Below are 27,848 nucleotides of genomic sequence, written 5' to 3' on the forward strand. Positions count from 1 at the left end.
ATGCTAGCTAGCTAGTTGATCAGAGGCTACTTGTTTTTAGCGATGCTAGTTGCATGTCTCTCTCCGAATTAACCAGAAGCTACTTGTGTTTAGCGACGTTAGCTGCGCGTCTCTCTCTGAATTGACGTCAGTTGACCTCTTGAATCTAACCCTTTTCACTAGTGTAAGATGTTGTCATAAAGATGCTAGCCCTAATACGTGCTAGCTCACAGTGTGCTACAAACTCACACTGATTCATAAAACCTTCCATCCTGGAAATATTCACAGCATATTTAATCATAACAAAAAGGGAGATTGAGATTTCAGGAAGTATTTAATACATCGATCCTTTACCTTTTTGAAAATCAAAACGTGAAAGTTACACAGATATCGGTGAGCCAGTGATCGGAGACATCAATGTACAATCGCCAAAATGATATATTTCACACCATAAATAGTCATAGCACAGAAGCAGGAAGTCAGTCGCTGCCCCCCCTGTCTGCAATAATTAATCATCGAGCGACCGATCCTGACGCACTTTATGTTCATAAAAACACACAAAAAAAACCTGCTTAGTAACCAAAATGGAGGGGTGGTCGATGTGAAGCATGCGTTACCTTTACAAACAGGTGTATGAAGGAGTAAATTAAACTGTTTTTGGCAGGAGCAAATGTCGGGGAACGAGACAAACGGACGGCTCAGGTACGGCGAATGTTTACAGCGATAAAGAGTAGAAAGTTGACAATATGATCATGAGGTAGCAGTCAGCAGGACGCTGCATACTTTATTTCAATGGTATTTCGGCAAACCTACTGTTTTGTTTTTGTTCTTTTTTTGTTGTTGACGCTGATACATTTTTCACACTTGTAACGTAAAGACATGTTATCTTTTTACCGAACACAGTGCCACAGGTTAAAAAGAAAAAAAAAAAACAGGGAGACCGTTTTGAACGTAGTGGACGATCATTTTTGAGTCACTATAGAAAACACTAGTTGTAAAGAGTTTCTGCAAAAACCTTTTTTTAATTTACTGTACACTGGACTCCTATTGAAACAAGCAGAAGCACAGAAGCAGGTAGTCAACACAAAACAACAAAAAAAAAATCAAATATAGCTCTTTTTCTGATATATTACGGGATACATGTTTCTGATTGGAGGGCTTTACGGTACTGCATGTTAGCTTGGTTTCAGTCAGAACTGGTCCCTGTTGTGTTGCAAAAAATAACTCAAGATATGTTGAGTCACTCGTCTATAATGGAGCTTCTTAACCGGACAGTGATTAACTGATTAAAGTCGGGATGACAGGGTGCCGGAGGAGGCGTCATCCTGCAATTCTTGGCCGGTACAGACTGTACTAAAAAAAGGGCATGTCGACCGCTGGATCAGCGATTGCCACCGATATCTCAAGCATGGCAGCGATCGTACCCTACTGCAATGTTGGGGTGGGTGGGGGGATTCCTTTGATCACTGTATCATATCGTTGTGACAGTGCCACGTAATATCCCCTCGGTATAAGCATTCCCCTCCACGAGCGGATAATGCTAATGCTAAACGCGGCGGGAGATGAGGGAGCGTGATGAGGTCTGTGTGTTTTAGCCACCAGAGATCACACCTTGTACTGGACATCATGACACTTGATGTTTTCTTGCATAGCGATTCACATGTGCGTGCCCTGGGCATCCGGAAATCTCCTCCCAGATGCTAGCTTGCAGATCCAGTGAGGAAGGTGTTACTCGACACCGGCCACCGACGTGTCAACATGAGGCGTTTTTCCACGCGTCTTAAGGCCACAGTATACGCCTGCGTAAAGTGCTCTACGTAAGTTACGGAGACCCCTCTACGTCGCCGGAGAGCCTCTACTTTTTAAGGGTCCTTCACACCGTCAAGGGACAACGGAGATGGCAAGGGCTGCGATTGGTCCTCAGGACAGGCCGAGCTAACGCTGCTCTGTGCCGGCCACTGTGCGCACCGAGCGTCCACAGAGGGCGGAGCTGATCACCGCCGACAACGTCGCTGCCAAACTACAAATACGTCGTTTACACTTGAAATGGCTAATTTCTTGCCTCAAATTATCTTAAAACTGCGTTCTGGGTAGAACCTCAGCCCTTGTAGAAGGACCCTTTTGGAATCCTTATTTCTAAAAGTGTACACTCTTAGAAATAAAAGTGCAAAGTAGAACCACATAAGGTTCTTCGACTTGTCCTCATAGGAGAACCCTTTTTGGCTCCCGGTAGAACTTTTTTATAAAGGTTCCACCTGGAACCCTTTTGTAGGGTTCCACGAAGAAAAGGATTTAAAGTGTTCTCTGGATCAAAATGGTTCTCAGAAAAATATTTATTTCAGGTGAGTATTTCAGGTTACCCTAACCCTAATGTTGTTCCACTGCAACGACAGTCTTTCTCTCTCGGACGCCATTGCTAACTTTAGCCAAAAGCACAACAACCTTGCGTAGCGACCCCTACTGATTGGGCTGGAATTCGCAGTGCGTATCCGGCAACACGACGGAGAACTACGAAGGCTCGAGGGGTCTTCGTGGTTACGCAGTCGGAGAAGTATACTGTGGCCCTTAATGTACTCCCGACGTCCTGCTGGGTTAAAAATAAAAAACCCAGCGTGAAGTACGCTTAGCGCTATAAACGCAGGGGCGCGGCTATTAAAAGAATAGAGGTGTCTAAAATGGTGAGAGCAGATGCTGGACACCTTGCTCCCCGGACTCTACCGCAGGCTTAAAAGAGCCCGAAATAGATAGATCGGCTGACATGTGGAACCTGTGATTGTTTGAACATGAAAATCTCTCCTGGACCTTTTGATGGCGATGTGGGTGGGTGGGGGGGGGGGGGTGGGTCGGGGGTCTACATGTACAGCGGTGAATCTGAAATATACAGGCGTAATCCTTTTTTTTTTTTTTTTAGCAACAGCAGCATTGGTAAGCACATGTAAGAAAACCCCCACCTCTTTATTGCTGAGTTACTACAGAATAAGACGAGTAGAAAGAAAACACACGGCTTACTGCTCTGGAGAGGTAAATCCAACAAGGACAAGAGTTCACATTTAGGAAAATTTAGTTTCCCACCGACCCCCCACCGTCAGGAAAGAGAAGAAAGAGAAATTGGCCACCGAGTTCACCAGACGTTAAAACTGTACACTCAGCACTTCCAATGATAAATATATACACTCGTCCTGGTGGAGTCCAGGCAAAAAAACAAAACAAAAACACAGCTATGAGGATGAGCGAGTGTCAAAAATCAAGAACTACTAATTTTGTTTATATACAGCAGGAGCAATGACAATTAACAAAAACCAACAAAAAAAAAATTATTACTGTACATATTATTTCTTATATATTTTAAATTAATCTGCATCATTTTTATATTTATACTAATAACCACATTTTTTTCCTTTTTTCTTTTTTAAATTATTATTATTATTATTACTGTCCCAGGTTTCCAGTAGAGAGAGTTCAGTCCAGTAACAGTCACTTTCTGTATCGTCGCTAACGCTAACGCTAACGCTAACGCTAACGCTAACGCTAACGCTAACGCTAACGCTGCTGTGATCAGACTTTGGCCTCCAGCATCTCCAGGAAGAGTTTGTGCATGGGGACCTTGCCCTGCACCTTGATGCTGTAAAAGTGCTGCACGGCCTTGGTGGCCGTCTGCCTCAGCAGGGGCAGCGTCATGAGCAGCTTGCCCGCCCGCCGCGGGTCCTCCTGGTGCTGGCTGCTCTCGTAGTCCTGCAGGGCCTCGTGCAGGGCGTCCTGGAGCTTCTGCACCGCCTCCATGTCCTCTATGTGCATGGAGTCTGGGGGACGAGGGGGGGACACAGAGAGAGAGAGAGACGCAGTGTAAGATTTATGGGTTTTCAAATTTGAAAAGAACTTGGAGTTTGTACTTTGAGACAGTGGTCATATAAACAGGAGCGATGGGAAATGGGTTTTTCTCAAGCAAAATTAAATCTGGTGATTGATCTTTACGGCTCTGTCAGTAGCAGCGAGGTATGGAACACATTATAAATATAACTCACGCGCCGCGACAAGATAAAGAATAGATCATAAAAAATAAAAGAAAGGCAACATCTGCTTTACTTTACTTTATTTATTTATTTATTCCTTTGCTGGACCGGGCAGGATATTCATGTGGCCCTTGACCACAGAGACTGAAAATCAATGTTATCCCCGCCGCTCTGTAACAATGGCATGAATAGGAGCCAATCTCTGCTGAGTAAGTAACACATTTAACACCTCTGTGTTCCAAAGGACGGACGCAAACAAAAGCAGGAACTCCATTAGAGGATTGGAAGCCGTAAAAAAAAAGAACAATACGCCCCTTTCTGACGATCGCGGTGCGAAGAGTAAACAAAGACTTTCAACACATTTAGGTGTAAAATGTGATTTTTGTGTGATTTAGCGACAGTATTTTGGCTTTTTGACCTGTTTATTTGTGCCGTTTGTTCTTTGGTCTATTAGGTCACTCGTTATGTACGTTTTATTTACTTTATGTACTCTCTGATGTTTTTTAATGTTCTTTATAAATAAAGTTGGATTGGATTGGACAGTTTACAATTTCAGGCTTCTATAACGTTTCCCTACATTTTCCGAACAGATCTGTACATCACGTTCCAGTGCTCCCTCGTATAATCTCGTATACTCTGGTTTTTCCTCCCTGACTCCTCTTCCTCACGCTGGTTAACCGGCGTCTCAGCGTGTCATTGGCCGCCTGACTAAACTCACCTTGGCGTTTGCATATTTTTAACATACCAACGCGGGGGACTATATAATATAATATAATATAATAATAATAAAAAAGGCAAAAACAGATTTTCAGACTTGGCCCCCGAATTCATTGACTGGAACAACTGTATTCCCAAAGAACCTTGAGACGTTTCTCACCCTGACTGCTTTTTCAAATCCTCAGTGGTAAAACGAAGTAGGTCGTTTTGTAAAGTGACTGTGGGGAGGAGGAGGGAGGAGGTGAGGGAGGAGGGAGGAGAGAACAAAAGGCAAGAAATGTAGGGTGTAGTGTGACATAATTATCTCTTGTTCGTTTCACGGAGGCTCGAATCAAACCCAGATTTTGTTTTTTAGCAATAAAACTTGATTTGAGCGCTGCTGTAAGAGAGACGGAGACATCTGAACAGATGTGAGGGGGGGGAAGAGGCCAGGAGACCGCTTGTAGGAGGAGGAGGAGGAGGAGGAGGAGGAGGAGGAGGAGGAGGGGCAGACTTAAAAAAAAAACAACTCTGAAGAAACAATTTCCTCGCAATCCATCAGTGAGCCCGTGTCGATGCGATTGATAAACTGCTAATTACAAAATCAATCGCTATGAATTTTCACAGCTGTCAGACAGAGGCTGCTCCCGGGAGAGCGATCTCCGAGAGACCTTGTTCTAACGTTCCGGACACCCTCTCCTCCCTCTCCTCCCTCTCCTCCCTCTCCTCCCTGTGTTGTCTCAAAGCAAAGCTCCACCATCAGCATTTTTCATTTTTCAGCCTCGGACAAAAACAAGGCAAAGCGCAGCCGTGCCGTGGTGCCCGGACAGGGGACGGCGTCCTGAGTCCTCTCAAAAGAAGGCTCTGTCAATAGCGGCGTCGCCGCCGTCGCTCCCCCCGATACTCGTTCCATTCGACTGAACACATTTTATTGACAGGTCCCTGTGAAAGCTGCTAATGAAATGCTAAATTTATCTCCCCGTGGCTGCTGTGTCCCTGCAGCTACCGTTATGGAGATAGAGAAATACCACAACATTATAACCTTATCTTCTCTGCATCTCATGCTCCAAACTAAAGGTTACACAGAGAAAACATATACTCTAGCATTTAAAAGTGTGGGGTCACTTAGAAATGTCCTTATTTTTGAAGGAAAATCACTTTTTTTAAACGACTATTCTAGCTGCAAACGTCTGTTTTTTAATGGATTGTGTACATAGGTGTATAGAGGCCCATTCCCAGTGTTCTAATGGTACATTGTGTTTGCTAATGGAGTTAGAAGGCTATTGGATGATTAGAAAACCCTTGTGCGATGATGTTAGCACAGCTGTTAACAGTTTTGATAATGATTGTTTTGTCTTGACTATATTTTCGATCTATTTTGCACCTCTTTTGGTGAATAAAAGTGCGACTTTTAATGGAAAACACAACAAATATATACATATAGATAGTTTTGGGACGTCAGCATATGAATTGCCCTCACCCGAGTTGGCAAGCGCGATGGCCTTGAGCGTGACAAACTCCTCCTTCTCCACCTTGAGCTTCTTGTACTTGCGCACCAGCTGCAGGATGGACACGTAGAGGTCGAGCAGGCCCGTGAGCCGCGAGTGCTCCTCGTCCATGATGTAGTCCTCGGCGTAGACCAGCTCGTCCTCGTAGGGCAGCGAGCGGAACACGATGCTGAGGATGAGGATCTCCATCCAGGCGCTCTGCAGTAGACTCATCTGGTCGCCCAGCGTGAGCGTGGAGAAGCCTGGAAGTGAAGAAGCACCATGTTAGCGAGTGCGCGCAGTTTCATTTCAAATTCACAGAGGACGGGAAGGTTCTCTTTGAAGCCTGTCGTCACGGCACTTGAGTGGGGTTTACGGAGAGAGTGAGGACAGTAAATCGGTGCAAAGGTCTGGGATTCACAAAGCCATGTATCCTGTCACACTTCTATTGGTGTGAGGAGGAGAGGGGGGGGGGGGATTAGCAACCGAGACACGTTCTCATTGGAAGGGGTTGAGGACATGACATGACATGACAACACAAGCGGTGATGACACACACATCAAACGAGACAAAAATGCATAGAGTATGTACGTCTATATTTACGCCAGACAAACAAACACGTGCATAAACACCTTCACACACAGGCAGAGGGCGCTGGGTTCACATGGTCTGCTTTAAAGCCGGGGTCTCATTCTCTAACAGCAGCTGGATGAGACCAAAATGGCTCACGAGCATCGAAACACTGTCACTTCCTGCCCTTCAACACCTCAATATATATATATATGTATATGTATTATATGTATATTAGAGCTGCAAATAAAGATTATTTTCTCGATTTGGTCTATAAAATAGGGCTGGGGGGAAAAAATCGATTCACATAGGAATCACAATTCTAATCATCCACGATTCTGAATTGATTAATAAACTTCAAAAATCAATTTTTGAAAAAAAAGTAAAGTTTCTATTTTGAAAAACCACACAAAACACCAGTTTGTGTTATTTGTGTACAGTTTATTTTTGTAACTGTAAGTTTTTGTTTTGAATGAATAAACGTTAACTTTTGTCTTAAGTTTGCCTTTGTGTGATCACATTATCACATTATCTTATCATATCTTATCCCTACTATAAAATGTCAGAAAATGATGTTGTGGAATGTCTTTGTTTTTGTCCACAAACCAAAATTATTCAGTTTTTATGATTTCTTCGTTATGTGGAGCAAAGAAACGAACGAAATATTCACATTTAAGAAGCTAAAACGATCAGAAATCTTGTTTTAATAATGAAAAAACCTTCAAACTGATGAATCGATGATCAAAACAGTTGACGATTAATTGCAGAGCCGCGACAATAATCGATTCATCTGTCGATTCATTTCTCGATTAATCGATGAATCGTTTGCTCCGTAAAATGACGATGTCAAGCAAAGAAATAAAGTAATTATTCACATTTAAGAAGCTAAAACAATCAGAAATCTTCGTACAGATTAATCATAACAGTTGACTCCAATACATATACGCTCAAAATAGAACATCAAAAAGTGCAAAGATGAGTCGGGGGGGGGGGGGAAACCTTAAAGTAAAGACGGGTCGAAGCAAAATAAAGAAAAAGGCGAGAGCACGAGGGTCAGATCCACAGATAGCTTTGTGCTAACCCTTCAGCTGTCAATAACCTGCGCCAACAACCTCACACAACCTCACCGCCTTCATCTCTGCCACCTCCCCTCGCTTCTTTCACCTGGAGGCGACTCATTCTGACAGCACGTTAAGACTTTTAATGCAACAACTGCACGATTAAGAGGCCGAAAAACAGGAACAGTGTCGGCCGAGGCCGTGTACATGCGACCGTGTTTTTTCTCAGTGGGGGTTTGCAGCCTGATGTTTATCTTTAGACATGATGAGGAGGCGTGAGAGAAAGTTAAAAAGAAGCAGGACAGTGTGTGTGTGCAGGAGAGAGAGAGAGGAAGTGGCAGTGAGAGTGGTACCTGAGTGTTCAATTACTCTTATCGTGGTGATGACCACTGCAGGGGAAAGAGCTGCAGGATACATTAATTAACAGATTGTGATCAGAATGTGAGGGCCTTCACATTTTGAAGGGGAATCAATAGTTAGTAGAATAGAGTGCTAACAGAAAGGCCGCCTCACCGGACCGGACCGGACCGGACCGGACTGGTCAGGAGGGTTTGAAGAGTCCAAATTAGACCCAACAAAGCAAAGTGCCGAAAAAAAAAGCACTCAAAACACCCAAACTATTACCCGCCGAGGCAATAAGCCGTATTTTGTAAAACGTACCGAGGCGCCTTTAAAATCCCCGTGTTGTGTGATTTCCTTGTCTGCATACGTGGTCATTAAGTCGGACAGAATGTGGACTGGCCGGAGGGGAAATTGTCACGCAAGCGTACGCGGCCGCCTTGATTGCCCGCATCAGGTTGGCATCACAATCACAGGTAAGGAATCTGTGGAGCCTTTTAATGCCAAGACGGAAGCCAAGCGGAAAAACTAAAAAGCGCTGCTTGGCAATGTGACAGCCGCCCCGCGTCCGTGTGAAGGGCTTTTGAAGCGGCAGACACCTTCTCGGCCGTATGCGCGCATGCGAGCGCGGGCAGCCTGCAATTACCTTTGACGCTAAAAGTCCTTGAATTTAATCCAGTGTTGTGAGATGGAGAGGTAGTGTTTTCCCCCCCCACCTCTCTCTTCAGGGCCTAAATTATCGCTCCAAATGGGATCTCGTGTCGTCGCCTCGCCTTTTTTTTCCACTCAATTTAATCGAGTAATGAAGTGACTTCCCGACTCCGCGGGTCACGCGGTGCGCTCCGGCCGCCGCACTCTGAAGGTGGCCCCCCGGTTAAGTGCCGTCGGAGTGGGTGATTTCCTCTAATGAAATATCAATATTTACATCTTCACTTCCAGTTCGCTGCCTTGGCGGGAGTTTGACCAAACATGACACAATATTGACCAAATCAGACAGGCCTGTCTGCGCTCTTGAAGGCCCTTTTTCCACTCCACTGCTGAGTGCACCGGCGGGCGTCTGAAAGTGTTGTCGTAGGAATGCAGAGATAACAAAGCAGCGTTTTGGGGTTTTTTTAGGGGTGGGAATCTTTTACCATCACACAAATCGATTACGATTTTGGGGCTACGATTCTACTCCAGAATGACATTAAAGTGTCTTTTTCGATTTATTACGTTTTACGTGACTCCCCATTTGTTAAAATGAGTCTCTAAAGTAAGGCTAAACTTTAAAAACAGAGGCACACATACGCAGTACACAGGTACGCTGGTTATTTGTAGTGCTGCTCTTTTCGTTAAATAATAAACAGACCACTCCAGTTCGACTGTAGGCGTGCTAACGGCGCTAAAGGAGCCAACGCAGCTAACTGGTAAATGGTGCCTGGAAGCCGGTGCCTCGGCACATAAACATGATCACGTTAACGCATGATGACGCGTTTTCCATGACAACTGACGGGAAAAAGACGCGCTTGGCGTAATTTTTACGCGACTCGCGACTTACGCAGTACACAGGTACGCTAGTTATTTGTAGCGCTGCTCTTTTTGCCGCTCCAGTTTGACTGTAGGCACGCTAATAGCGCTAAAAGAGCTAACGCAGCTAACTAGTAAACGGAGAGTGGCACATAAACGTGCCTAGCACTACTCTTAAAAAATATATATATATATATTTTTTATATACACAGGATTGATTTCTTCAAGGATTTTTAATTTTCAAATTCCCAGTGCAAGCGAATCACCGAGTATCTGTGCGATCGAGACGGAGGGAACAAAAATAAATAAAGATGACAGAGGAAAACCGGGGATACGAGCTGACCACTAACTGCCTCGGCACACCATCATTCATCGCTCAAAGGGTGAAAACAAGACCAGTGAAGACCAACAACAGAGGCCAAAAACCATCATCTCTTCCTTTATCTTCCCAAAGGCCCTCGGCTGTTGGCAGGAGGGGGTGGAGGGGAGGAGGGGAGGGGGCTGAAGCCCAAACCCACAGACGGCTGCTTCAAACCGCTTGTAGAGATTAATCAGCTCGCCGTTTCATCTGCCAGAGCACAGGACGGTCCAAAAATGAAATGCTGGAGATTTTTCTGTTGAGCTCGAGTTCATATTCTATTAATTTATTATTGTTTCCCTCTCTCCCCGAGGGCCATTAGCACGGGTAATAAAAAGAGATGTAATTACGAGGCACGGTGGCCCCCTCCAGCTGCAGCCCCCTCGTAACTCAACCTCAATCAGACAACAGAGCAGACAGAGCGAGGGAGGGAAGGAGGGAAGGAGGGGAATTGCAGTGAAGAGAGAGAGAGAAATGGGAGGATAAAAGAGAGGAGAAGATATGGGGCAGAGGGGAAAGATAAGAGAAAGGGAGCAAAAAAAAAAAAAGGGGGAAGGGAGCGATAGAAAGAGGAAAGAGAGTAATTCTGCCTGGACAGAGGCTGATCTATCATGGAGCAGCTATCAGAAGGACAAGCAGGCCCTGAAGACTTCTGCCCAGAGGCAATCTCACCTCAGCCAAGTCAAGTGCTCTCCGGGCTCCAGTCGGAGTAAAACTGGTCCTAACAGGACCCCAGAGGTTCACCACGGCCTCTCTTTTTCTACCTCAGACTGAACGTTTGGAGGGTATCATGCTGTATTAAACCCTATCTTATATCAAAGCTTCTATTCGTTTTAGATACAACTTTAAAACGGGGAAACAACAACGATGTGCACAACCGTTCAAAAGTTTGGGCTCACCTGTACAGTTTGTCACACTTTTATTCATCAAAAGAGTTTCAAAATGAGTAGAAAATATAGTCACAACATCTTTTTAACCAGCAAAACTGTTTTCAGCTGTGCTAACATCATTGCACAAGGGTTTTCTAATCATCCAATAGCCTTCTAACGCAATTTGCAAACAAATGTACCATCAGAACACTGGAATATATACACCTATGTACATATTCCATTAAAAAACAGACGTTTGCAGCTAGAATAGTCATTTACCACATTAACAATGTATAGAGCAGGGGTCTAAAACTGGCGGCCCCCCAATGGCCCACGACCTCACCGTCTTTAAAATACAGTGTGTAGCTGAGTCACAGCTGCCAGCGTGGTGATAGAATAAAATATATGTTTGCTAGCAATGTTTATTATAACAGTAATAATAAGACATTTGGTCAGAATTATCCCATTATTAAATGTATCATATACAACATTCAATTACATATATAAATACGCTTGTTAAGGCCCGAGCCACGAATGGCAGTGGCCGAAAACGGCTCCTGGTACGAATTTTAATTACAGTTGTCCACACTGTTTTTAATGTAATTTAAAATAAAAGTCTTTTTTCCCACTTTCTGTTCTCTAGGCCTGCCCCCTCTTGACCACAATAGATGCGCATTGGCCCCCAGGTCATTTGAGTTTGAGACCCCTGGTATAGAGTGTATTTCCGATTCATTTAATGTTATATTCATTGAAAAAAAGTGCTTTTCCTTCACATTTCTGTGTGAGCCCAAACTTTTTAACAGTAGTATATATATCGCACCCCTTGGAGTGAATAACACACAACAGAATACGACGTAGAACCACAGCACAGGAATGAATGGCAGCTTCATAAAGACGTGCGTGTGTGTGTGTGTGTGTGTGTGTATGTGGTTTGTGCAGCTGCCGCCGATGATTCTCCTTGAATTTACATGACAGCATCAGGACCCAATCAATAGCCGCTCGCTCATAAATCGCTGTGCTTGACGTAAATAAATTTGACCTGAAGTCTCGAGCAAACACAAACAGCTCTGGTTTGCTGCGAGCTTTTCACGATCATTCCGTCATTTTAAGTTCATCTTTCTGCTCACATCTATCAACCATAGCTTCTTTTCAACCTGATAACCAGCACCATTATCCCATTGTTAAGTAGAATAATGGGTGATTGGACCACCCCGCGCCCTGTGAACATTAATAGGTTGAAGAGCATCGGATACAGTAATCCCCCCTTGTTTTAATCTGGGAGCCATGACCTCTTGACCTCAGCCGGAGGGGGGGGGGGGGGGGAGTCTTTAAGCGTCCCCAGGGTCCCTGACTGTTACAAACCTCTCCTCAGCCACAAAAGGGCCACGACGAATCAGGCTTTAATCATCGCCATAATTACACATAATTTATCTCCACTGCCGTCGAGCAACGTCGCCTAATGAGGGACGATCGCTTAGAGAGAGAGAGAGAGAGAGAGAGAGAGAGAGAGAGAGAGAGAGAGAGAGAGAGAGAGAGAGAGAGAGAGAGAGAGAGAGAGAGAGAGAGAGAGAGAGAGAGGCGCGTCAGAGTGAGAGAGAGAGAGATTTCCTCCACAAAACAATTTATATCAAATATTCTACATAGATTCGGGTAATTGTGATTTTTCTGACTGGAAATTAATACTCTGACGTGTTATTTTAGTAGAGCGAGCTCCAAGTGGAGTAAAGCTTCAGTTTAATAATCACAACATTCATTATTATCAAAAATTACAGCCTTTTGCGATTTACTAAGCGCATTTTTCGAATTGTGATTTCAATTTGAAAAACTATAAACTCTTTAAAGGTTTAAAAGAATGTACAAAATACAAATTTTAAGTTTAGTTTAATCCAGGACGATGTGTTTAAAGCCAGATGTATTCTCACCAGTGGTGTGGTCTACGTGATACGGTACAGGAGTTGGGTAGAACCATTTAATAATGGGCATGTATACGTATCAACTGTTTTTTAACAGAGATTTTAGTTTTTGCAATTAAAGAGTAGAGATTAACTATCGTTTTCGTAAAAAAAAAAAAAAAACACAAAATATAATAAAAATCATCATGTGCAAACTCTTTTTGTGGGTTATTGTGCTGCTGGTTTGGCAACCCGTGCTGACAGAATACCCATAGACCACACTGCACCACTGACTCTTGTGTTATAAAGCACTGTAAATATGTAAATATATGCAATAAAGTCGTGTTTAAATTGAGTTGAGTACATATAAGCTAAAAGAGCTGAAACAATTAATCGATTACTAAATTAATCATCAACCATTGCTAATGGTTTGAAGCTTTTTTTATCGTTAGTAAACCAAGATTTCTGATTGTTTTAGCTTCTTAAATGTGAATATTTTCTTTGTTTCTTTGCTCCACATAACAAAAGATGTTCGAGAACATAGTAATTTCCAGGTGTGACAAACACTGGTCAACGTTTTTTAACATTTTATGGACCAAACGATTCATTGAAAACGAAAATAATCATTAGTTGCAACTCTAAACCTAAATAAATGTGACGTTGATTGTACCTGCTCATGCACCACAGTAACAAAACAAAGCCTCCGATACGTCCCCCCCCCCCAGCATCTCAATCTCCCTGCAGCTTCTCCTGCCTTCCTCCCCAAGTCCAGGCCTCAGCATCCACCTGATTGTTCAATCTATCTTTATCTCCCGTGCTGAAGCCTACGTCAGAGAGGGTAAATTGAATATACTAAGAGCTGTCTGTTGGTGTCTATATTTAATATAGTGCGCTGATGAGGTGCTGATTTATTGCCGGGCAGTATTCACACTCTATTACAAGGAGATTACGCAGCTTGAGTGGGATCAAGCTGGCAACACAGTAAGTAGATTTCACAATTTAATGGCAAAGAGAAAACAGGAGCCCGGAGGGGGCTGGAGGAGGAGGAGGGAGGGCTGATAGGTGGGTGGGTGATTATGGCGGAGGGCTGAGCTGACACAAACACGACAACATACAAGGGGGCTGCGATCTCCCCTCTTAACATCGTTGCCTCCTTGCTAACAACTAACACGACAGGCGGCTGTCTGTCAAACGCCGGCGCTGATGAGCCGGAATCCAATAAACGTGCGGATGATGAATATTCCCAAACCGCCAATAACAAATAGAACAATGCAACCCATCCTGTTTCATTAGATTAATCTGCCCGTGAATATAATGCGGGGAAAATGCGACACAGAAAAGGACATCGGAACAACAACAACTGTGGAGGAAATTAATCTTTACGCTAGAAATTTGACATTCCAGTGGTGACATGCCAAAACAAAAATATGTTTTATTGTGTAAGAGCAGCAGCAGCAGCAGCAGCAGCAGCAGAGTGTCAATGTTTGCTTGGCCCCTCACCCTTCAGAGAATTCCCACATGAAAACACTTGGGCCTGGGAAGCTGGGATGGAAGCGAGCCGACACGAAATAACAAGCACCTCCTGAATACACAGCATGCATAGCAGTTTTTACATATGAACACATGACATTCCCACTGCGGGGGGGAGGGGGGGGGGGGTGGCATAGGGGTCACACAAGTACCTTGTCACCCCCTGACCAACACATCAGTGTCAGGGTGGTGGAACAGGCTCGAGTGCACTGAAGCCGTCACTCTACTTAGTTCATCGTGGACAGAGTGAAATGCAGCTTTATGTGATGGAAGGTGGGGGGGGGGGGGCACAGGGGGGGCACAGGGGTGGACACAGCCCTGCTATGTGTGTCAAAGGTTGTTAGCACCTTAGGAGCAACAAGCCATCTGTCAGCGTCCCCCTACCAATGCTCCTAATGACCTTGCTCCCCACGGCGACAGCCGCGTTGGACTTCGCGGTGCTATTTGAAAAGCGGCGACACTGGAGTCCGAACGCAGCTCGGCAGTGATTAGCAATTAATCAGAGGCAAATTGTGAATGAGGGCAAGCCAGCAGTGGGAGAACAGACTGAGCAGTCTTCAACATCTGATAAACTACAGTAACAAGTGCAGCTGAAACCCTAACCCCAATATCTACCTCATTAAACTACAGTAACAAATGCACCCAAAACCCTTACCCCAATATCTACATTGTTAAACTACAGTAACAAGTGCACCCAAAACCCTTACCCCAATATCTACCTCGCTAAACTACAGCAACAAGTGCACCTAAAACCCTAACCCCAATATCTACCTTGAAAAACTACAGTAACAAGTGCACGTGAAACCCTAACCTTAACCCTTACCTTAACCCTTACCTCAATATCTACCTCGTTAAACTACAGTCACGAGTGCACCTGAAACCCTAACCCTAACCCTTCATGCGTGCACACTAACCTTTCGTGGTACGCTAAAGATGACAGAGTTGACATTGGACCCTGAAAGGCAATGATATGCTAATGATCGAGCTTTGATGTCCTCCTTTCACCCTCCAATTAAAACTCTATAGTGCCACTCTGGTCCACATTACAGCCCTTTGAAACGTGGTTTTAAATGTTAGCATATAAAGAAGGGAGGGGGTGGATTTAAGAATCAATTGGGAGAAGGTAATTGCCAATCTTCCTGACATTTAAATTGTGACGTTTGGACTTAAGTCGCTGGCCCGGCGTCTGTCAATGGCCCCTAATCAATGTGGTGGACTTCATAATGAACTGTTAATCTTTTTAATTCCTTCGCCCAAGGCCCGCAAAAAAAAAAAAATCTATCAGAATGCAATCATCAGTTTTATACTCCTTGTTCCTGTCTTTGTCCCGGAGGCGATGGGAGGTTAGGAAATATGGTAGGAAACGGGGCTATGGCAGGGCCACGCCCTGGGGGTACCGATGGTGCACGGAGTGTAAGTGCAGCGAGTCCCTCACTCAGCCAGTGAACCGTCTCTGATCAGGTTCAGCCATGTACAACTCAATTATGCAGCCATTTCATGGCCAGAGGAAACTCACTGTCCTAATACAGACGCCACCAAAGGGACACACACTGTCGCTCTCTCTGAAGTGAAGGTCTTTATTCTGTCAGAGCTAAAAATAATACGTGTGATTGTAGGCAACGAGTTTAAAAACGCAGCAGCTTAAATTCCAACGTCTTGAAGGTGCTGCACACACCGTATGTAACCGACTCAAGTTTTTGGGGTTATATGATCCCAATCTGCTGGGCAAATCCCATTTACATTATAAATCTATCCACTGTACAAGACGTGTTAGTATAATCTGATTAACAGTGCTTCAGCCCTATGACACATCCAATCCGGGTGGGATGATGTAAGGTAAAACTTTTTAAGCGTAGAAAGATGCACTGAGAAACATAAATCAATGGTAAATGAGGTTAAAAAATTCAAATAATAATTTTTTTTCTATTGCATTTTATTGCAGTGTGTGTTAGTGAGTCTATAGTTTGCAGCTAGCATGGGAACGCTGCCGTTTCAGCGCCTGTGTTGCATCCCCGGTGTCATTTTTGGGTCACAACGACGACGAGAGAGTGTGTTATCGGGTCAAGTTGTTGATCCAATCCCTACGTAAGCTCCTTGGTTAAACTCTCAGGCTGCTGACCACGCAAAGGACTCCTGCGCGGGGTGATCCAAACCGTTTAGGACGCGTAAGGGGTCCAAGGCTGAAGCCAGAGGCTGGCAGCATATCCATCTCTAATCTCCTTACTATCAGATCTGTACCTGATTAATACGCCTCCTTCTGAGAAGGAGCCTAATACCTTTTCAGAACAAAACGCACCTGCACCGAGGTCAGAGAGAGTCCACCTCAATGTCAATGTATGAAGGGGAATTGATGAAATTAATTGATATGATGATCAATCAAGGGCCTGAGTGTGTGTTTGTGTCATCAAAACTGAAGTGATGCTGCACATTTTCCCCGTCTGCCCACGTCCAACTTATGCTGATGAGAAGCAGAGGTTACGGAGGATGCCGCCGAGGGACGCGTTCATTTAGTTTGTTACCCGGCACTGTAATGTTATAGAGTTATGAGGGGGTCAGGCTCGAGATCAAGGAGAATCTGCCTCGCTTTGCAAAAGCAGGAGCGGCGGCCAAACGACGTGTTCTCCGTCAAAAAATCAGAGGGGGGAAAAGTCGTGAAGGAGGCAAAAAAAAATCTGTGCTGACATCAGGCGCCGCATCCTTAATTCAACAGCTTTTCATAACCTAACACCTCGTTTATCAGAATGTCTATGGGAGGTGAAGACGAAACATAATTATGTCCATCAATAATTCAATAGGTAGGTGTGTGTGTGTGTGTGTGTGTGTGATATGATGTCTTGTTTGAGTGGGGCCAGGTCCCAGAACTTTGCTCTAAATCTCCCTGGTGATTACAGCACACAATGCATTGGCTTTTCCACCTCTCCATTCAATGCAGGGTTGTTGTTGTTTTTTTAGATCCACTCTATTATCGATTTGTTCCTGCACAACTATGTCCATTTTTGCACCATCTCCACCCTCCAGACACCCCGAGGCGGAATGAGCTGCTGTCATTAATTATCCCCGAGTTATCCCTGAGAAACTAGGATTAAAAACACCGAGACTGATGTTAGAAAAGAAGTGCTTAATACCTGGGATGTGTTTGGCCCAGCCGATGATGACCACCAGCTCGCGGTCAGCCAGGTCGCACAGCGTGGTCAGGGCCTTGATGTCGCTCTCGGGCATGGTGGGGTCGGGCATGGCGTAGATCTTCTCCGGCTCCGCCACCAGCAAGTGAGACACGATCTTTGTGACTGAGGACAGAGGCAGGAGTTAAAGGTTGAAGACACATTACATTATGCAAACGAATGGATGGGAAACGTGCGGCACTGGTGTTCTTGTCTAATATCGGTCATAAGCTGAGAAACTTATTATAATACAGCTTCGACCAGTGGCCTCTTAACGGCACAGACGGGCAGAGTCTGAGAGTCTGGCCTAGAATCTTTGTCCCAGTCGTCTCAGGTTCACCGGCGTTCTGGCCCGACGGCGAGCTAATGACGGAGCGGATACTCACGAGGCTTTTTGGTGGGAGGAGGGAGCGTCAAGCCCAGGTACGGGTTGTTTTCCGTGTCCAACCTCCGCTTGTACTTCTGTCTGCCCCCTCGCACGCGGTCCAGGCGAACTCCTGAAGGTTGGAAAATGACAAAAAAAAGGACACGGAGTGAAGCGAGAGCAAGGTTTTAAGGGAACGTCTAATTATATATATATATATATATATATATATATATATATATATATATACACACACACTTGTAGATGTAGATAGTTTTTGCAGTAGTTAAAAACACAACAATATGCAAAAGCAAACCTCCATTTAAACGTGTCTACACTAGCTTGTATGAATGATTTGGGGAAAATATCTTGCGGCCACTTTTCTAACAGATATCGAAACGGCAATTTGATTTGCCGTGTAATAGATGTAAAATGCATTAAAGCATCACCAAAAAAACAGGACTATTTTAATAATCGATAGTCGGTTTGAAGCTTTTTTCATGGTTAAGACAAGATTTCTTTAGCTAAGTTTCTTTGCTCCTTATAAACAAAGAAATCACTCAAAACAAGACATTTGAGAACATCATCATTTCCAGGATTGACAAATGATGGACCATTTTTTAAACGTTTTATGGACCAAACCATTAATCGCCAGTTTACCCCTTTAAGGTACTACTCAACCGTTTGGTCGACCACACTTTAAGGCCCTATATCTCATTGAAAAATGCATCAAGCTGAACTCACTAACACTTAATTAATGTGACTTGTTCTGAACGTTGTACTTTATGAATTATGCAAACCAGGTTTATTATGAACAGACATCTCAACCGTTTGGTAGAGGCCTGTATCTAAAATACTGTAGGGTCTAATTATGAAAATATATATAATGCAAAGAAATCATTCTTCTGTTGCTTTTTTCTTGGTGCGTACCTTAAAGGGTTAATTAATCAATTAATTAAAAATAATAATTCGTTGCAGCTCTAATTGTGAGCATGAGAAATTTAAGATATTACGGTTTAAAACATGTAGGAGCTCCATTATTGATTTGTAAAGAGAGAACAGGAAAAAACTGAAAATGGTACTTTTTTTTACTTGGAAATGATTAATTATTCAACACGACTTGTATCTAAGCATGGTAAAATAGACGGAATCGGTGCAGAAGTGAGTGTATGTGCGTAGTGTGCGAATGTGTCAGAGACACGGTGTCTTCCCATACGTGGTCCATGCCTGCCTGGTCTACTGTGACACAGCTGAGCCCAGAGCAGGTCTAAACATATGAATATTTAATGCAGGGTCAATGATCTCACAGACTGGCCTTCTAATTATTTAGCTTTTGGGTCGAGGCAGACTGCATACTAATGAGCTGCCGGCTACATGCTTCTTTACCCGTGTGTGTGTGTGTGTGTGTGTGTGTGTTGTTGTAGGAGCTCAGGTGAGAGTGTGCTCATCAGAAACGAAAACTTAGCCAGCCGACAAAACAAAGACACACAATCCCACACACACACAGATAACTAGGTATTGCTTTCCCCCATAAAAGACCCTTATTTCACCCCTCTTTCACCGCCGTAGCACTGAGGCCTTATCACCCCCAGCCACACCTTGGGGGCCCAGGTTTCACACTGATACTGTAAATGTCAAGGCCGGCCTCATCACAACATAAGTTATTTATTATCTCATTATTTGATAAGGGCGTTTCCATTTTGGAACGTCGTCTTTTTTCTGTTCTATTAATTTTCAACATAGTTAAAAAAAATATTTCATCTACTGCGACGCCGTCGTCGTTCTATTTATTTGATACCGCACCGCGGGGGCAGGTATTTGGTTATTTAATGTAATTGTATGCAAACATTTATATCCTGGCTCCCTGTCACTGCCGCAGCCTAAATATCCTTGATATCTTAATCCTGTCAAGAGAGGAGAGAGCCCCCTTCAATTTACCTTGTATGCATAATGTAACCCCCCCCCCCTCCATCCCCTCCATCCCCCCTTTCAAATTTAATACTAAAGGGTGGAGGAGAAAAGGTTCGGATGGCGGTGGACGAGTTAATTTGTCAGCCTCGCACGTCCCTCTGAGGGAGCGGCCACCACAGAGCACTTCCTTGATGATTTCATCACTTTATAACAGTGTCAAACCCGGGCCACTGCAAATGAGCCTAATGCAATTTGTCCATCGGCGAGTGCTCTCGGAGAGAGGATGAGTCTGGGTATCACGCGCGACCGGAGGTGACTCAGTCAAATCAGCGCATTATCATAAAAATGTACACTTTTGTCTACTTATATGAATCGTTCGATTCCCTAGAAACCTGGAAATCTGATTAGGATCGTCGTTCAATTTCCTGATACGGACAACCCACTAACCTAATTACCCCCGATTCCCAGCAGAGCCTTCCCATGAATCATCGCGTGGCAACTACCTGCGCAAAATACTGTCCCGTGAAGGCATCATGAGAACTCGGAGTCTTCAGGGTTAAGAGCTTAAGAAGCCGTCACAACTGTCAGCGTGGAAACATTCTTTACACTTTCTCCCAGTGAACTCAGTCCCTGCCAGGTGGTCGCCCCCCCTACCCTACCCTACCCTCCGCCTCCTCCCCTGTGCTGCTTCAGTCATGTGGCGGTGTCAGCCGGCATAAAGCCACCCGATCAAGGTGGACGGGTGCCTCTTTTAATTAGAACAGTCCCAGGTCCGTAATTAACAGTTGCTGACAGGAATTAAAGCTCGGCACTAACCTGTCTCATTTTTACTGTCCAACTAGGGCCAGACACAGGAAGCTAGAGGGGTCTTTCTTTATGGGGGGGGGGGGGGCTTTGGTGTTGTCGTGCCCTCCAGAGTAAACACAAGACGTGTTATGAACATGTGCAGAGAGTCATCTTCACTGTTTTATGGCCTACTACTACACAGTATAGTGAGGGTGGCAGAGGCCGAGCTCGGGTATCACCTCTTCAAAGCGGAGTGCTCGGGGAGAGGGCTTTTGGCCAAGGCGGCTGGCATTTGTGCGCGGATTAGCCAAGGCCTCTGCGGTGGGGGGTTGGGGTTGGGGGGTGGCGGTGGTGGCCAGCTGACCTAGGGCTCTTCTTTCTCTCCAAAAACAATAATAATCCCCCCCCTCATCCACTCCATGCGTACTCCTACAGAAGGGCCTGTCTTCACTCACTTTGTGCGGCCCTTATTTTGAGTCGCTCACCTGTTCTGGGTAGGAGGAGGGGGGGGGGGGGGAGTGTCAGGATGTCTGGGATGGTTGGCAATGCCAAAGGGGGGGGGGGGACTTACGCCGACCCTATTTTAGCTGGGAAAAAAAATCAGAAGGCCACATGGCAAGGCATGGTGAAGTGAACCTTGCCTTTCAAGGAGGCCGCCGCCGCCGGCCCCCCCACGTGTTAAACTGCCATCAGCACTATTTCAAAGAGCCCCCCTGTTGGCAGCTTTGCATGCTTGTAAGCGTGTCGCAGCGTTTTTAATCACGAGTGGTGATGAGCGAGGGTAGCGGAAAAACTGTCAGGCCTTTGCACCGTCCACCCCCCCACCCCACCTGCTGACCCTCAGGGGCTGCCATAGTGACATTTCTCTTCACATACTCCATTTACAGGTTAGCTACGATAGCAGCTAAAGTTCCCCGGCTGATTTTTGTGATCGCGCTGCTTAAAAAAAACGTCAATCAGTGTTTGTCAAACCTGGAAATGATGACGTTCTCCAACGTCTTGTTTTTGTCCACTCAGTTTTAATGATTTCTTTGTTACGTGGAGCAAAGAAACGAAGACAGAATTCACATTTAAGAAGCCAAAACAATCAGAAATCTCGTTTTTAATCATGTAAGAAGCTTCAATTGTCAAAATAGTTGACGATTCATTTAGACAACACTTCTTGCAACGCAGGAAATCTCAGCCATAATGCAGTACGTGCAGTGCATTGTAGTTTCCGTGCATGTCGTGCTATGCCGTGCATGCGACTGTGACGGGACTATTGTGGGATGCGGTCGCTCTCTGCATGCCGGGCGCGCTGGAGTGAACAATGAGAGGTGTATTGTGTGTCGGGCACGTACACGCTTTGCTGTCACCGTGGTATGTGTTAACTATAACGTGAGACACTTCTTCGCCTTCAAACAAAAGCACCGTCGGCGACCGTGTAGACGATAGATATACGTTGTCAAAACCTAATACACCACTGAGAACTGTGAGCGTCTATTTAGCATATGCATCATGTCATTGTTGTGGACATTTCTCTGCTGCTGGTGAAGAATGAAATAGAGAACTTCTCTATTTGGCCGACAAGGTTTTATTTTCGTTGCAAGGAAAAGGTCGATTTTCACAGGAGTTATCCTTGCTGTAGAAAAGACCTCGCGCAAAGTGAGCCCTCCACATTTATACCTGAGCACCTCCCCTTTTGCATTCCTCCAATAGACAAAGTCTCTACTTTTTTACATACGGTGCTTTTACACCACTTTGTCCACTGTACGCATAGGGGAGCCGACTCCCTGCTGGTGTGGCAGGAAGGTGCAGGCTAGACACAATACACTATACATAAAGGACCTGGTATTCTGTACTGGGTTGGTATCGGTAGGTATAGGTTAAACTGTGACTGGCAAAGTCATGCACTGCAAAATACCCTCATCACACAAGTAGCGTTGATGTTTTCCACTTCAAGAGAAAAGGATTTAGGGTTGTCACGATACTCGAATGACGCGAAACGCTGACGACTGAGGACCCGGACAAAAGGAAGCGAGAGAGAGAGAGAGAGAGCAACTCCCACTAAATGATGTCAATGTAATCTCTCAATAGTATCTTGTCTCCTCTTTGCTCTAAGCTCTGATCCGTTTCCATTGATCAGAGGAAAAACCTGTTGTCCCTGACATTTGATTCTCCCATCGATCACTTCCTCCTTTATACAGTCGAGGGGAAAGTACAGTGACTCGACACAAGGGTTTAAGGGCCACGTCCTGCTGTAATTAGACTGCTTATCTTCAGGGACCGTCGTCTTCATACACTAGATATGAACATTTGTGAGATAAACGTTCCAATATTAGACATATTGATGGGTTTAAAGCTGTGTTTGATTGGTTGGGGGTGGGTGGGGGCACAGCGCTGCACTTTGCTGCTGCAGAGTTATAATTAGGCGACTTTCCATTGAGATACAATGTGACCTTTCTGCGGTAATGAAAGCAAGTTGCAACCTCTCGGTCACATGAGCGGTGACCACCTCCCCACACCGAGAGCCCTGGACGCGGCGTTGAGCCGGCGGCTTCGTCGGAGCTTGCGGCGGACACACAGAGCATGTGTCTCTCTTTTCCATTTCATCTATATCTTTATCATTATTCTGTTAATGTGCCGCATACACAGAAACGTGCATTACAACCTCGGGGCTTAAAGCCGACAAAGTCTGCATATTTGACTTTTTTTAACACTCCTGACCCGACACTGGTCGTTCATTTATAGCCAGGCCCACATATTTTTGTAGTCTCTTATTCTCCGATGATGATATATTGGCATAAATTTTTCATCAGATAGTAATGCGATTACTCCGTCTTTCTGGCACTGAGGGCTTTATCTGGCCGTGCGCAGTCCGGGGGGGATTCTGTTACGGCGTTGAGATCCATACTGGCTTCAGGTGGCAACTGGATATATATGCATCTATAAATCCCGCTCTCCAATGAGTAATGGCAAGAATAATGGGGGGAATATATACTTGCACTCTACAGGGTTTGATGTAGAATTTAAAAGTGTAAGATTTAACCGTCCTAACTGATCAGCACTTGAGTAAAAAAAAACATTTTGTGTTTGAGAATCCCTGAGCTGCACCCAGAGGAGGCTAGTTAGAAGAATCAAGCTAGCTAGCTAGCTAACGATCGCGTTCTCCTTCATACAGTCGCAGACCATCATCTTCATGCACTAGATATGACCAATTTGTGACATAAACATTCCAATATCAGACATATTGATGGATTTAATGCTGTGTTTAATTTGCTAGTTAGCGAGCTACTTAGCTCGTTAGCTTCAGGTATGAACAAATCCACCAATATGTGATAAAACAGAATGGATAGGTGCCAGCAGACTCTCAGGAAGCCAAGAAGGGGGGCAAAATTAGCTATCGGTAGCATGTTTAATTGTCAATGAATTCCCTAAACTGTCCACAGGAAGAGAGCTGGAGATGTTCGGAAAACATTTAGCGGATCAATATGCCAAGCTGAGGCTGTGTGTGTGTGTGTGTGTGTGTGTGTGTGTGTGTGTGTGTGTGTGTGTGTGTGTGTGTGTGTGTGTGTGTGTGTGTGTGTGTGTGTGTGTGTGTGTGTGTGTGTGTGTGCGCTCCGAGACCCGGCCTGAGAGCCTTTCCAGGTGGAATACGGTTACACTTCTATTCCTCAGACGGCGGGGGCTCGACCTATGCAGCATATTTTGTCCCCCAGCTCAACTACAAAATTTACTGCTGTGTGATTCACGAGATCAATGGAGGATTTGTTTTTGCGTAAATGTGCTTTTCTAAACCCCACCAAAGAATAAATAATAATACATAGAGTGCTATATGTGTATCTGGTGGATGCGAGAGTAATAAGAAAAATGTTCTTACTCTTCTTACCTTCTTTGAGCATCCCCACTTTGAGGCATTTCATGAAGCGACAGGCCTGACATGATTTGCGTCTCCGTTTCGTGATCTCGCACTCGTTTGTGGCCGGACAGCTGTATTCTATGTTACCTGAGTAGATGAAGAAGAAGAAGAAGACGATTAGTGACAGTGAAGCCAGACGAGGCCCAAGACACATCTGAAAACACATTTTTACTCTTTGGTTTTTATCTTTTTTATAGTTTTATTGCATGACCTGTTTATTTGTGTTTATATTTTCTACAGTATTTTATTGTTTTATTCTTAGGTCGCTCGTTATTTATCTCTGATGTACAGCACTTGTTGTTTCAGCTGTAGTTTTTAAAGTGCCGTATAAATAAAGTTGGACCAGATTGGATAAACAGCAAATTAAAGTAAAATAATATAATTTTGGGGTATTTCACCAGGCATTTGCATGCTCTATAATTAACCCTATAACAACAAACTATTATTATGGGAAACCCATAATAATAGTTTGCAAGCACTGTGTAGGCCACTTTGCCCATGTGTACTGTGAGAAAGGCAGAGTGCATCTTGAACTGTTTTCAAGCCGACCATCACTCAAAATAAGAAGGTTGTGAACTGCAAAATTAGTAAAAAATAACTGGAATGTTGTGTCTTCCAGACTTCCACCTCTGCCAGTTCCATTGTTTTTGTTGGATTTGTTGGATTGGTTTGTGTATTTTTTTGCATTGTGATCCGCTGTATAAAATATGATACAAATTAAAACTCCTATATGGAAATTGATATTGGAATTTTCTGTCAATTATTTAATGATTTGGGCTTTAAAGGGTTAACTATCATTACACATATTGCTATAGAAGCCATTTCTGTGGCCTGTGTCGTCCAGTGACTTCCTGGGGGCCACAGCTGGAGAACCTGGGGTAAAGAAGCTACGATAGCCCTTCAGGAGCACATCAGTGGGCGTCACACCAGTCCAACACTAAATTGGCCTCATTAATTCTGTACGTGTCCCCTGAAAGGCCCCCGGGCTCAGACTGTGGACCCCCTACACTCAGAGGGGCCTGCTACTGACACTTCCTCTGACCACTTTATATTATACTGCAGCAGACCCAAACCTGTTGTTACCACTGTTGCCATTGTTGACTATTTTACATAGTGTACAGGCAAAGAGAGGCCCGATGCATTATTCAAAACGGCAGCATCTGATTCCAGGACAGAGCAATGAAAAGGAGTTGCACTGCTACAAAATAAAAGCGTTGCTTCGGCTCTAGAAACGACTCCCTCGACGTTACATCCATCCTCATTCTGAATGAGCTTTTTAGCGTTAAAGCTAAAAGAAAGGTTGAGTAACAATACAATTTAATCATCTTAATTCCCAAAATGCGTCAGTATGTGACAAACAGGTAGAGTACAGCGTCGACATATTCATTCACGCACCGTCGTTGCCCCCCAGCGCTGACCCTCGCTCCGTCTTCTCCATACAGAGAATAAATATTCCGCTGGCATTTCCTCGCCCTCCTACAACCCCTTTGACAACTTATGCAATTATGTTAACATTATTGGACAGATCAAGCTAGGGGGTGGGGGGGGGGGGTGGTTGGGGCTCCCAAGATGTTATAAATAATTAGAAAATCCTCCATATATCTGGGTTAGAAATCATTATGCTAATTCGCCGCCCTCATCTCTTTGGGATTGGGGTAAATAAAGGTGTGAGGCTGATGAGCTGTGATTGTCTTCCCCTCTCTGTTGTCATAGCAGAAGCAGACGATAATAATCCTACCCATTTTTGCTGGGAGGAGGCAATCAGAACGACCGCGGTGGCTCAGCGGTACGTCGAGGGTTTGATTCCCGGGACAAAACACTTAACGAGTGGTCATTAGGAGAGAGGTGGCAAATTTCCACCACGTCGTGTGCACGCTATGTTGTGGTTTTGACCACAGTTGACCCTGTGTGCGTCCCAGGGGAAGGTTCTATTTATGGAGTTTATTTCCTCCCTTCCTTCCTTTCTGTAGGGTTGCAGCGGTCATGTGAGCAAAACCACACCTGGTAGTGAACTAAGAGAGTCGGCCCCTTTGTTTGTACAAACAAAGCTAATTTAGCGTTAGTGAGTTCAGCTTGATGCATTTTTCAATGAGATATAGTGACTTAAAGTGTGGTAGACCAAACGGTTGAGTAGTACCTTAAAGGGTTAATGGTGTATAGAGGCCTATTTCCAGTGTTCTAATGGTACATTGTGTTTGCTGATCGTGTTAGAAGGCTATTGGATGATTAGAAAACCCTTGAAAACCCTCATGCATTGATGTTAGCACAGCTGAAAACAGTTTGTAGGTTCTTTGACAAAAAGGGCAAAATTACACGCATATAAAGTGGGCAAAAAATAGAAATCTTAGCTGTTATAACATTGAAACCAAGTAAAATATCCAATGGTGCTTTGTTTGTGTATGTTTTTTTTTTTTTTCACCACGGCCGTAACAAGCCTATAATTTCATTTTCATGTTCAGTCGTCAACATGCCAAAGATTTCATGACGCTGTATGCAAAACAGCCCCTGCGATTCATGTGGTTAATTACCGAATAGCCCTTTAATGCACTTCATTAAATAAAAATGTAACGTTACAGTTATTTATATTATTATTATTATTATTATTATTATGTCCCCACCACTTAAAATAACTTAAGAAGTAAAAAAAAATGACCTGCGACTGTGACACATGAGTACTACACATATATATATATATATAGTAGTCTAATAGCACGGTGGAGTTTCACTTCCAGAAATGAAGCACACCGGCGTCGTGCACCCCTTTAACCCGAGGGCCATTCTCGGGTTTATCTGTCTTTGGAGAGGTTATGGTATGGTTCCCAATAACATCGAGAGAGTGAAGAGAGAAGAAAAAGATTTGCCCTCCTTCTCCTCTTGATAAGTATCTGTCTCAATCTGTTTTATGGCTTTTTAGGACCCATGCCAGGGCACAGAGGGGGAAAGTCAGGTCTTGTAAGTAAATTACAGTAAAATGGCAGGTATTTTTCATCAAAATCTAAACTGACTTTTACAGGCTTACTGTCAAGGTCTATTACTTCATATATAAGAGGAGGGGGGCACTGAGTTCAGTTGGTTTTTCAGGCAATTTTACACTCGGGTTCAAAATGGGAAGAAAACACCGGCTCAATAAGAGATTTATGTTTTTGATTGGTGGGGGGCACCTGCGGAGCAGGGGTGGACGTATGATTACGGAGGCCTGAGAAGAAAGAACGTACTTCTGGAACAGATGGAGATCCAGGTTGACATTAATCTGTATCTGGGCCTTGACTAATGTAAGTATTTCCACACAGGAGTTCAAGGGTCTATGCACTGAACAGGTGACAGGAGATGGAGCTTCTGTTCTCAGAAGCCCTGGCAAGAGCGGGAAGTAGGTTTAGATAGCGGCGGCTACTCGGAGAATAAACATTAAAATGCTTTGATATTAGTAGATTATT

General features: G+C 44.3%; 1 protein-coding gene across 3 annotated transcripts in view; it reads right to left on the reverse strand.

Moving 5' to 3' along the window:
- Positions 1-3,534: 3,534 nt before the first annotated feature.
- The window catches only part of esrrb (estrogen-related receptor beta), a gene marked incomplete at its 3' end in the record, with an annotated part of 40,455 nt that continues 16,141 nt past the window's right edge, over positions 3,535-27,848 (reverse strand). For 2 of the 3 annotated variants that reach the window (XM_083892913.1, XM_083892911.1), the window contains 5 exons: positions 24,385-24,501; positions 17,842-17,952; positions 17,420-17,581; positions 6,166-6,435; positions 3,535-3,779 (listed from right to left, as the gene is read on the reverse strand). In XM_083892913.1, the coding sequence (XP_083749039.1) occupies positions 3,535-3,779; positions 6,166-6,435; positions 17,420-17,581; positions 17,842-17,952; positions 24,385-24,501 (905 nt within the window). Of the gene's footprint in view, positions 3,780-6,165; positions 6,436-17,419; positions 17,582-17,841; positions 17,953-24,375; positions 24,502-27,848 lie in introns of all 3 variants that reach the window. The other variant, XM_083892912.1, reaches the window with a different exon arrangement.

The sequence above is a fragment of the Microchirus variegatus genome, assembly GCF_963457635.1.
Source record: "Microchirus variegatus genome assembly, chromosome: 7".
Lineage (NCBI taxonomy): Eukaryota > Metazoa > Chordata > Actinopteri > Pleuronectiformes > Soleidae > Microchirus > Microchirus variegatus.